The 12,888-nt window shown below is 38.3% G+C and overlaps 1 protein-coding gene across 1 annotated transcript; it reads right to left on the bottom strand.

Annotated features, from left to right (window-relative positions):
• Positions 1–7,436, bottom strand: LOC108703472 (olfactory receptor 5G3). Its single transcript, XM_018239598.2, has 3 exons — positions 6,516–7,436; positions 918–1,068; positions 1–104 (listed from the first exon to the last, which is right to left on the bottom strand). The coding sequence occupies exons 1-3, from the start codon at positions 7,428–7,430 to the stop codon at positions 1–3; spliced, it is 1,170 nt and encodes a 389-aa protein (XP_018095087.2). The 5' UTR covers positions 7,431–7,436.
• Positions 7,437–12,888: the final 5,452 nt, after the last annotated feature.

Below are 12,888 nucleotides of genomic sequence, written 5' to 3'. Positions count from 1 at the left end.
TTACACTACATGGGACACATGTTTCAGATGTTGATAAATAGAGTCTCCATCCTCTGAATCCTCCATCCTCTGAATCCTCCATCCTGAACTCTCAAATACTGAACCTAGAAAAGAAAAGAATCGAATTAGAAACAAAGCTGACGACTCAGAAAACAGATCAAGAGAGAATCGTTTATGTTTTGTGAGAATCCCTGCAATCGATAAAACGGAATCCTTGAGCGATTCATTGATACGATTGCTTCCTAACAATAAGGGGGTTATTTATCAAAGGTCGAATTTTGAAGTTGTGTGAATGTTTTTTACTCGAATAAATTCCCGAATATCCGAATTGAATTAGAATCAAGTTTTCCTGTGAAAAAAAAAACCAATGTCAGGAAGTCCATTAACATATTGAAAAGGTTCAAGGGACCATTGACTTGTAAATGAACTCGGCAGCTTTTAGGTGGTTTAAGTATTGAATTAGAATTGTTTCCATGGTCGAGGTGTGACCCAAATCTCACATTCAAATTCTAGTTGGTGGTTTTAAATTTGAAATTGTGCGTTTTGACAAAACTTACCATTCAAAGCTTAGTAAATCTGCCCGCGTATGTATACAGAGATATATTGTAAGTATTGTTGAACAAATACATTGAATGGGCCCAGTGGTGTAACTAGATATTATTGGGCCCCACTCCAAATTATTTTTCAGGCCCCAACATTTTTACAGGTTGACTTGTTTTACCAATATTTATTGAAACTGAGCATGAATTAGGGCCTCATGGGCCCCCTATACCCCCTGGGCCCCTGCAGCTGCAGGGTCTGCTTCCCCTATAGTTACACCTCTGAATGGACCATCTTTAGTCAACTAACAGTAGGAGACCAAGAACTGTGATAACATTTGTAGATGTAGGGAGGTAGGGCTGGATCCCTGCACTTACCATCCTCCTGCAGCAGTTCCCTGTAGTGGAGCAGGCTCTGAGCCTGTGTCTTCTTGTGGAGCCTACATGTACTGGATGAGAATAAGCTCAGGGCTGCAGGAAGTTGCAAAGCAGCCTGGGAGTCACCATAAGGAAGAGGAAGCTGGAAAACCTGGCAGAGGAAGCCAAGAGGAGAAGAAAGAAAGTTCCAGAGATCAGGAAGCTGCTTTCTTTTCCTTTTAGTAAGTGAGATAGTGTAGGGAATCCGACTTACCCTGGTGGTCCAGTGCTGCGGCGGGGACGCCTGCCACGCTGCTCCGTGTCCGGCGCCATCTTGGATCCTTAAGGGGTGCGCACGCCTCCTTGTTATTTAAAGGCGCAGGCGCGCAGGCGCGCTGGCGAGATGACACCAGCGCATAATGGCGCCAAATTTGAACGTATATAAGGCTTATTAAAGCTACAGGACCTTGCCCGTGATAGGAGTTTGTTCCTGGTGCTTTCTGAGCTTTTGCTAATCCTGTTTTGAACCTGTTTGATTCCTGTTTTGACCCCCTGCCTGGCTTTTGACTATTCTGACTTCTGGATCCTGACCCCTGCCTGAATACCGACTACCTCTTCTGCTTAACCCTCTGATTGACTTCCTGGTTTGACCCTTGCCTGCCTGACAATGTTTATTCTCTGCCTGCCTCGATCCGGCCTGACCTTACTTCTCTATTGCCTAAACGCCTTGTACTACGACGTTCTGTCCAAAGACTTTGCTTTACAGTCGTGCCCCTCTGCCTATCCAGAACCCTCATCTTGCACCTCTCGTTTACGTCCTGGTGGCATCCAAGTTGCTGAGGGCTCCTCCCGAGGCCCAAAGGCGGTCACACTACACGTGAAGCACAAGCCGAGACCAGGGTGCCTGGTGTTTGTTCTGGTGTTGGGTGCTGACCGTAACAGATAGTTTGTCCTCGCACAGTTAGTAAGGCCCCTATTGCCACTGTACTAGTCCTTTCCTTTTATATAAAGACTTAGTAAGTTTATCAAAGACTGTGTGTGTTATTATTATTCCTAGTGGGGCCACCATAGGTGCAGTCCAGGGTCCCACTAGTGGAGGAAGTGTATTAATAAGTTCCAGGTGCCCAGTCTCTCCCAATACCCAATATCAGGTTTGTAAGCGCCGCACTAGAAGTGGAGTGTAGAGGTGCCTCAGAGTGTTCATAGGGTTCATACACTTTACTAAATCTAAATCTAAAATCTTGCAAGTAAGTAGAAAAAAATCGAATGCTAGACAGACAGAAAATCGAAAGTTTCCATTCATATATTTGACATTTTTTAAACATCTGTCAGGCTGTAATTCATAAAAATATAAAAGTTGTACTAATCTACCTAGCCTCGCTTAAGATGTTTTTTTGACAACTCTAAGGAAGATGAAATGTTTTATTTCACTGATATTTAAGTACATTGATTGTAAATAATGGCAATATTGTTATGTTACTAGAAGTTGTTAATATGATATACGTTGGATTTTACATCAACATTCACTTAGGGGCACATTTATCAAAGGTCAAAGTGAAAAGTCGAATTAAAAAAATTCAAATTTCGAGCTAATCTTTGTGTACTTTGACTAGGGAATAGTTCAAATTCGATTTGAATTTGAAATAAATGTGAAAATTTGAATATCGAAATTTATCATGTACTGTCTCTTTAAAAATTCGACTTTGACCATTCGCCAGCTAAAACCTGCTGATTTGCTGTTATAGCCTAAAGGGGACCTCCTAGAACCTTTCTGGAGTCAATTGGTGGACTTTGAAAAATCGAAGCTCAGTTGAGCTGTTACTTCGATTCGTATGATTCGAATTTGATTGAAAATGGCTTATTCGGCCGGAAAAAAATTCGACCCTTGATAAATCTGCCCCTTAAACGATATCATGTCATTGACATAAAAGGCCATTTACTTTCTCAAAACTCCACAAATGGAAAGAGTAAAAATTATTTCTTGGAATATAAATAGCTTAAATTTAGACTTTTAACAAAATTAAAAAAAAAGCAGACATTTGTTTCATAGAAGATAATATAGAAAATAAAACGATAAACGTCCTCAGTGGGGAGGTAATTTACTCAGAGGCAATGGGGTACCAATATTATTGAGCAAGAGGCTTCAGTGTGAAACATTCTCCTCTTGTGCAGATGAATGTGGAATATTTATACAATTACTAATCCACAACGACATCGGGAATCTGTGCTTCGTGTTCACGTTTCATAAAAATAAACTGCCATTTTATCCGACTCGAACACAAAGAATTAGGGCAATGAACACTAACAATTTGATCTTACGTTGAGATTTCACTAATGGATGTTAGATAAATGTAGCACCAAAACAATCTGAAAAAGAATTCCAAATGATTTACTGATTTAACCAAACCAGACTCATTTAAGAGATTCATGGAGAATCATTAATACTATAAATAAAGATTAGGGATGGGCGAATCTTTTCGCCTTGTTTCGCCACAAAAATAACGGCCATAGACTTGTATGTCATTGTGCGTCAAAATAAAAAAAGACGCTCGTCAAAAATAATTTCGCCGCGTGACAATATTTTTTGGTCGCCCATAGTCTATAAGACTATGGGCGTTGGCGACATTTCGCCGGCGGCAAATTTTGCAAAACGAAACTGGTCAAATTCGCCCATCCCTAATAAAGATTTTTCTTTTTACTCTCGCCCTCATGGAACTGGGATAGAAATGAATTACATTTTTACTTCAACAAATATCCTTAATTCAATTTAGAATACTTAAGGGATTGTTTACTAAAGTCAAAATTTTTCTGGTTGGAGGGGAAAACAAATTTTTTGTGTGAAAAAAAAAACTAACATTTTTCATGATTTATTATACCCAGAGGCTGCTAAAAGTCCAAATCAGAAAATAGTCCATCTCAAACCTGCCAAGGTCACATATAAGATAATGGTAGATGTACCTTTTACAATTGGAAGATATCATGATCTGGGTTTTGTATGATAATCTGAAAAATTCATGGTTTTCAGGTGATAATCTGCAAAAAATCTGAGTTTTTGACTGTCAAAATCAAAAAATCATACGTTTTTCCAAATTCACTGAAATTTCCAAATAATTTTATTGATATATAATACTAACTAGGTTAAAATTTGGATTTTAGTAATTAACTCCAAAAAAGTAGTTATTTTTCATATATTGTATATTGATAAAATGCAGTTTACAGCCAAATCATGTATCCCTTGGAAATTTCCTTTTCTTAAATTGTATACCAGACCAGAAGGAAATGATAAAAGGTAAATAGGAACACTTGATGGTAGATAACTCCACTCTACTATGGGGTGTATGTCAGAGGGGAAATCACATCCTTTTGTAACTTTTGTAAGAAGATTAATTCTTAAATTAGGCAAAGCTCAAAAAGTTTATATTTCCTTTACCTCGAATCCCATACATTCAAACCAAATTAGATATGAAAATCTGTCTTGAAATGAGAGAGAAAATGCTAAATCTAAATACTTTACCATAGACAATATAGTCAAAGTCTGTACAAGACAATACCCTTAGATCTTCTGCATTAAGAACAAGAATAATATAATACAGAAAATAGTGGAAAATGTTTCTCAGTTTTATGAAGAATTATATTCTCCTGTGGAATCCTACAAAACTATGAGGAAATATTTTTTGCACAGTTCAGATTTACAGTCATTATTTAAGCAGATTTGGATTTTCTGAATTCACCTTTCTGAAGAGAAAATGATTACTACAATCAGGGGGCATTGGGGAATATATTTATCAGTCCCCTATACTTAGGAGCAGATTAATCAAAGGTCGAAGTGAAAATTAGAATGAAAAAAATTCGAATTTCAAGGTATTTTTTGTGTACTTTGACTAGGGAATAGTCCAAATTTGATTAAACTTTGAAAAAAAAATCGAAAATTTGAACATCAAAATGTATCATGTAGGGGCATATTTATCAAGGGTCGAGTTTCGAATTGAAAAAACTTCGAAATTCGATTTAAAAAAAACCAACCGAAGTGAAGTCAAAGTTTTTTTTGGGTCAAAGAGGTCCATGTTCGGCCAAATTCTAATCATACAATCCAAGTAATAGCGCATTCGATCGAATACAGTACATGATACATTTCGATATTTAAATTTTGAAGTTATTTTCAAATTTGAATCGAAGTTGGAATATTCCCTAGTCAAAGTACACAAAAAATTGCTTGAAATTCGAAGTTTTTAACTTCGAAAATTCACCTCGACCTTTGATAAATCTGCCCCGTAATGTCTCTTTAAAAATTCAACTTCGACCATGTGCCATCTTAAACCTGCCAAATTGTTGTTTTAGCCTATGGAGGACCTTCTAGAACCTATTTGGAGTCAATTGGTGGATTTTGAAAAATCTAAGGTTTTTTTGGAAAAACTTTGAATCGAATTCGATCAAATTACTTTGATTCGTACGATTCGAATTTGGCCAAATATGGGCCTATTCGATCGAAATGGACATATTCAGCCAAAAAAGTTTTTCAAATTCGACCCTTGATAAATATGCCCCATACTGTATATATTGCACTGTATATATTTAACAAAAAGGAATAAAATTACTGAAAAATTTTGCCTCAGTATGAAAAAAAATTACACTGGGAAGAATTTCATGGAAATTTCAAAATACCTGTAAATGAGAAGATACTGCAAATTTTTTACCAACTTTTATAAAGATGAACGTCCAACTGGGAGGCCTACAACACAGGCCTAGTGATTTATATGTTTATGCTAAAATTATTATGGAATGGAAAGTTTATTGGAGAAACAATCATTTTATTTATGTCACAGAAACTACAGATCTTTCAAACCAACATGATGTTCTGGAGGAACAGCAGGAGGAACATCTGGAGAGATTCATGGTGAGCATTGAATGTTATACAAAAAACATCATAATGTGCCCTACAGATTGAATGAAACAATGTTGCTTTAGATGCCCACATCAATGACGATGCTGATCCTGGAAGTTGTCAGTCAAAATGAAGGGGATCCCAAGTCCTGTAAATCGAACCATGTTAGTGCAACATTAGTGTGTAGGGACCAGTAAATTAGACTCCCAGTATTATTTAACAGGCGGTCCCCTAGTGTAAAAGACTCTTAAACTGGGTCCTGCAATACAGTTAAGAGTTGGACCTGTTTCCTTATCCTGTTTTGAGCTATGTCCCCTGTAGTTCCATCAGTGCCCAGTAGTAATAGTATATTACAAGTATAAAAGTATCTTGTCCTGAACAGCCATGTGCTCAGGGTTCATTTTGTGAAAGCTCTGGCCTGAGCAGGCAGGAAGGGTAAAGGGAAACCTAGACAGATCAGGTCTAGTAAGGATAGGCTACTCACCTTAAGAGGTCACTCTAGGAGTGACAGACAGCCAGGCTATTTAGCTGAGCAGCTTGAGGCTCCTACGAGGAGCGTGAGAGGGATTAAGATCCTGGTACTTATTGCCCAGAGTAGGGACTAAGTGTACTGCCTGGGTTCTCTTACAGAAAAGGCTGAAAGCTGGGAGTACCTTCATTGCTTCTATTTATGTTCTCTTCCCTGAATCTATGAAAGGTGCTTATCCCTTTTATACCAAACACTATATTCCATTTACCTTTAGGTTCTTAAGGGCATCATTCATGTCTTTATTTCTTAGGCTGTATATAACCGGGTTAACCATGGGAATCACTGTGGTGTATAAAAGTGATAGAACTTTGCTTATGGCCTGTGATTCTTTTCTGGGGGGAACCAAATAAATAGCGATTATAGTCCCATAAAATATGGAGACCACAGCCAAGTGGGAGCTGCAGGTGGAGAATGCTTTTTGTCTCCCGGTATTGGACACTATCTTTAGGATTTCATGGGCAATACAAGTATAGGATATAATGATGAGTATAAAAGGAATTATAACAACAGGGACAGACAGTATGACAACTTCTATTTGCACAAAAAAAGTTTCTGAGCAGGAAAGTTCTAGTAGGGGAAATAAATCACAGAAGAAATGATTCATGGTATTTTGGTCACAGAAGTCTAGTGTCCATATTATATTGTGATAAATAAGTGTAACACTGAAGGAAGAAAGCCAAATGAGGACTATTAATGTAACACAAACCCTGTGGGACATTATAGAAGAGTAACGCAGTGGGCTAGAGATGGCCACATATCTGTCATAGGACATTACTGCTAGAAGGAAACACTCAAAGGATTCTGAGGCAGAAAAGAAAAAAAATTGGATCATACAACCGACAGAGGACAATATAACTTTATCATAAATTATAGTTTTGAGCAGGATAGGTACAATAATTGTTGACTCTAGGAAGTCACATACAGACAACTGCTGGAGAAAGAAGTACATGGGGGACTGGAGGTTCCGGCTGGAGGACACCAACACAATGATGAGGACGTTCTCCCAAACTGTCATAATGTAAATCAGAAGGAACAGAGAGAACAGGGGAATCTTGAAGTTGTGGAGATTCTGAAATCCCAAGAGAACAATCTCACTGACCAACGTCTGGTTCTTCTCATTCATTGTCTGGAGAGGGAAAATAAACACACTGCCCAGTAAATTAGTAACAAAAGCCCTACTTATGCCATTGTCTTTATTGGAATAGCTGCTGTGATTGGTCAAAATATACAGTTGGGTCAATGGGAGAAAAATGCAATACAAACTTTACTCATGAATCTCAAAAAACAAATCCATTGCTATTTGTTGCCCAAGATGACTGATCTGTTCAGTTTAAGTTATATGTGTTATATATTTGACTTAAAACGAAAGATATAGTACTAATACAGGTACTTTTGATGCTAAGGTGTGCAGATTGTAATAGTAACCTTGTTTGATGTACAAAACTGTACAACCACTGCTTCTCACTTTGGTATTGAACAAATAAAACTGAAGTTTTAAAAAAAAAACATAAAAAAAAACATGGAATTTAATAAATATGATATTCAGTGTCCCCACCCTTGATCCAGATTACACTTATTATTAGCAAGTAATAATAAACTAATTACCATTTATTACTGTATAATATATTGATTTCTTTTTATTTCTTTTCTGATTTATGTGACTATTTTCTCATCAGAAAATAAACCTAATTTTATTACAATTGCCTGTACTGTATACTGTACACTACTCAATAGTTACAAATTGGAGAGACCGGTGGGAGGCAGATATTGGAGTGCCATTGTGTTTACTGGACATAATTATATAGTATGCAAATTATATTTGTATAGACATGAAAGGGCACTCCAATTGGTTTAATGAAAGTTCATAATAACGACAGGGACCAATGGAGAAGATAGGGAGAATTAGATAAAACAAACATTAACCACCAGTGTCCAGCTCAGACAAAACAACCCTGAGTAGGAACATGGCCCCAGTAGAAATAGGAGATGTCCCAGTAAAGATCATTGAGAGTTGTAAGAAGTCCCACATTGACCTCTGTAAGTATTGTGATGCTGAAGGTATTTAAGCAAATATCATTAATTTGCTCTACAGAGCCCACTCTATTGAATCTCTAGTAAATTGTATGTTGGAGACTGACATGAGAGCGCTGCACACTATACTTATTAGCTTTAGACAGTAGAAGGAAGACCCTATTCAAGGATTCTAAGATGTCTCCATGGATGAGCAAAGTTTTCAAGAAAGATTCTTTCCAGAGTCCATTCCAGAGATCTGTCACCAAGTAGGTCTAACCATAAGGTCATCAAGTACATCAATAGTAAGATTATGAATTGTTTAAAAATGGCAGAGCTAATGGTAAGAGAACACTAGAGAAGGTTTAGGGGTAAAGTGAAATCAGTTGAAGAGCTCCTTACACAGAAAGCAGTTCAGCAAAGCTGAATTCTAAGTTTCCGTTAAGACAAGGAGGTGGTAAATGGTCAAATAAAAATGTTGAGGAGAAGCTTTTTGTTAGTGACATTCTGTTTTTCTTCTGCCTGCCCCAACCTGTTTGATAGATTCTGTTTATTTTCTGTCTGCCCTGAGTGTGTTCCTGAACTTGGACTTTTTTGCCTGCTTTATATTTTTGGTTTTTAAATCTTTTGTTTCTGATTACTGATTCTGATAAATTGTTTCCTACAGCTTATGCCTCCAAAGTTCAGTGGAGATAAAGTACACAGCCTGTAGAAGTTGTCTTCTCCTAGCCACAGAACCTTATACTTACTGTATATTGCTTTAGTTTACACAATCCCAAACTTTACAGGATAGATGTTTTTGGAATATTATACTCACCTGATTTGCACCTACCAAAACCACCCCAGATACTGGACAGGGAAGAACAGATCTCCTTTTATTAACCAGTGTCGATAACATCCACAGCTGGAAAATCTACTGAGAAATCTACTGAGAAATCTCCAGGAGGCTCTGGGGTTTGATGTAATTACTAGTCATTGGTGGAATCTGACAATTAGTCTTAGTAATAAGTAAATCATTTGGAAACAACCCAATATTGTTGTATAATAATATTTAACTATTGAATCATATTTTTATATTTTTCTGTCCATTTTGAGATAGATTTACAAGAATATTTTCTCTAAGGGGCAATTCACCTTACAGTAAAGTATTGGTAAGATGCCATTAGTACTTTTAGCTCTAGTATAACTTTTGATTTTGGAAATCTGGATATGCTGCTACATTTCCTCATCTCTCCCTGCTCTCCAGTTAGTACACAATTCCCCACCTGCTGAACATTCTGGATTTTCTGAAATAAAATGCCTTGTTCTCTTGCTACCTCTGTTGGCCAACCATGTCAAAGACGTGAGGAGCTATGTGTTAACATGTTAGAGATCAAAAAGTTCACAAGCTAAACTGGCCGGCTTACTTCAGCCTCTACCAAATCTTGACCACCTATGGCATTCAGGGTCCATGAATGTGGTATCTGATTGAGGCCCTCAATTAACTGTCTGCTTTTGGAAAACCTTCTGCCAGTTGCCTTGTATCACCATCTCCCTTTCTAGTGCTTTCCACCCCCAAACAAATGGTAAACCAAGTTTCAGCCGAGTATTGAAACAATTCCCTCAATGTTTCCGGAATTATGTAAAAAGCAACTGGGTTGATTTACTACCATTAGCTGAATTTGTGTACAATAATGCTCATCATTCCTTCATTAAAATAAGTTAATTTGTTTCTTATTACAACTAACATCCTGCCTTCTTCAGCAATCTGATCTCACCACCTGTTTGATACTTTCCAAAGAGGAACATATTCAGAACATAAGAGAAATAAGACATTGTGCTTCATCTCTTGGAAGAAGCAAAAGCCAATCAGAAGTAGTTTGCCAGTCTTGCCCATAGTGTGTCACCCAGGTTTTCAGTAGGACACAAGGTTTGGTTATCTGCAAGACATCTAAATCTCCATGTGCCCTCTCCAAAGTTAGACCTGACATTTTTTGGCCTCTATGTGATTGTCAACCAGATAAGTCCAGTAAAAAAGTCTGAAGGTCCACTTTATCGGTAGATAAAGATAGATCTGTTTTCATTTGTAATGAAGCCATTTAGGGAAAAGCCATTTGTTGGGACAACATCTTCCCCACCACAGCCAATTCAGTTGGATGGTGAGGATGAGTATTTTTTGGAAGGCATTCTTGATTCTTGTAATTCCCAGGGAAAGTTAAAATATCTCATCAAGTGGATGGGTTATAGCCTTCAGGAAAACACGTAGGAGCCCGCTACTTATATTTATGCTGAGAGATGGGTATGGGACTTTATAAATAATGATAAAATCCCCCATTAACTTGACTTGCTACAGCCAAGTATATTACACAAGTTCTCCCAGGTCATACTCCATTAATGCAGGCCCCATTAGGGTATACGTTTCAATTAAATAAAACTGTTCTTTAAACAAATCAGCAGTCCACTGAGCAGCCTCTGTATAAACAAACCCACTTACTCTGTTTAGTGCAAGAAACAAGACAAAACATGCTTATCATTGAAAGCACTTGGAAAAAATTAATGTTCAGCCAAAGTCCTATTCATTTGTTGAAAAAAGAAATACAAGTCAAGTCAAGTGGATTTTATTGTCATTTCAGCCATATACAGTAAATACAGTACATAGTAGAAACAAAATGGCGTTCCTCCAGAACCCCCCGGTGCTATACAACAACTCTAGTACACGGTCATGTTGGGCAAAGTGGACATTTCAGTTCCTTATGAATATATTCAGTTCAGTCCTTGGGAGTTGAGATACATGATGGCTTGTGGAAATAGACTGTTTCGCATTCTGGAAGTCAGAGCTGGAATACTGCGGTATCTTTTACTGGATGGCAGGAGGGTAAAGAGATGATGTGCAGGGTGGGTGATGTCCCTGACAATGCTGGTCGCCTTCTGGAGACAGCGGCTGTGCTAAATATCCAGAATGGCAGGATAGCGAGACCCCAATGATCTTTTCCGCTGTTCTCACCACCCGCTGCAGGATCTTGTAATCTGATACAGAGCAGTTTCCATACCAGGTAGTGATGCAGCTGCATAAAATGCTTTCAATAGACCATCTGTAGAAGATAGTGAGAATGGTTGGTGGAAGGTGGGCTTTTTTCAGCTTTCGCAGAAAGTAGAGACGCTGTGGTGCTTTCTTCACTATAGAGCGGCTGTTACCGGACCAGGAGTGGTTCTCCACCAGATGTACCTCAAGGAATTTTCTGCTCTTGACAATTTCCATCGGAGATCAGTCAATGTACAGTGGAGAATGATCCCCACAACTATTTCCTTTGTTTTGTTTGTATCCATAGACAGATTGTTGACTTTGCACCAGTCCGTTAGCCATTTCACCTCTTGTCTATATGCTGACTCGTTGTTCTTGCTGATGAGACCTACTATGGTTGTATCATCAGCGAACTTGATGATGTGATTGGATCCATGACTTGCCACACAGTCATGAGTCAGCAGTGTGAACAACAGTGGACTAAGCACACAACTTTGGGGAGATCCCATGCTCAGTGTGATGGTACTGGAGATGTTTCTTCCCATTCGGACTACCTGAGGTCTCTTGGTTAGGAAGTCCAGGATCCAGTTGCAGATAGAGATGTTCAGGCCCAGCATGCTCAGCTTAACACTCAAGTGCTGAGGAATGATTGTATTGAATGCTGAGCTGAAGTCTATGAATAGCATATGTACATATGTGTCTTTATTGTCTAGGTGGCTTAGTGACAAGTGCAGGGTAGTGGCGATGGCATCGTCCGTTGAGTGATTGGAACAATAGGCAAATTTCAGTGGATCCAGAGATGGCGAGAGCAGGACTTTGATGTGTCTCATGACCAGCCTCTCAAAGCACTTCATTATGGTGAATGTTAGTGCGATAGGACGGTAGTCATTTAGGCAGGACACGTGGGACTTCTTTGGCACAGGAATGATGATGCACAAGTCACATGACTTGGGGCAGCTGGGAAACTGACAATATGTCTAGCCCCATGCCAGATTTCAAAATTGAATATAAAAAAAATCTGTTTGCTCTTTTGAGAAATGGATTTCAGTGCAGAATTCTGCTGGAGCAGTACTATTAACTGATGTGTTTTGAAAAAAACATTTTTTTCCCATGACAGTGTCCCTTTAAGGGAATGGTCTTTTCTGCTCAGCTGTTAGGAGTTACGCCATCTCTTTCCTGAAGAGGTTCATTCGGTGCTGGATCCTCTCCTCTAAATTTCTGTGGGAAGATTTCATCATTAAATACTACTTGACTCCAATAAGAACATTTCCCGCTACAGCTTTACTTTCCTGGAAGTTCCTGCTAATCTCCTTTTCCTTGTCCTGATTTGTCCTGAGAATTACAGAGATTGCTTCTCTACATAGACCTGGAAATTCAGAGATTTAATTAATTTTAAAGTGTACCACGTTTTTCTTTTGCTGCTTCAATACAGGAACATTATGTGACAGTTCAGATAATAGTTCAGACAGTACAGATAATAGTGCTCAAGACTGGAGGTCAACGATCTATGAAATTAGCTAAATTTTGCTAATCGGATCTAAAGAGAATGTGTCAGCAACTCCTCTGTGTA

The sequence above is a fragment of the Xenopus laevis genome, chromosome 3S (assembly GCF_017654675.1).
Source record: "Xenopus laevis strain J_2021 chromosome 3S, Xenopus_laevis_v10.1, whole genome shotgun sequence".
In the NCBI taxonomy this organism is placed as follows: domain Eukaryota; kingdom Metazoa; phylum Chordata; class Amphibia; order Anura; family Pipidae; genus Xenopus; species Xenopus laevis.
Note: the sequence above shows the minus strand (reverse complement) of the source record. Positions and strands in the feature narration are given on the sequence as shown.

Coding starts and splice junctions, on each gene's coding strand:
- LOC108703472 (XM_018239598.2), bottom strand. CDS start 7,430: ATGAATGAGAAGAACCAGACGTTGGTCAGTGAGATTGTTCTCTTGGGA. Junction 1,069..6,515: donor ATGCCCTTAAGAACCTAAAG/GTAAATGGAATA, acceptor TTCCTCTGCCAG/GTTTTCCAGCTTCCTCTTCC. Junction 105..917: donor GGAACTGCTGCAGGAGGATG/GTAAGTGCAGGG, acceptor TTTCTTTTCTAG/GTTCAGTATTTGAGAGTTCA.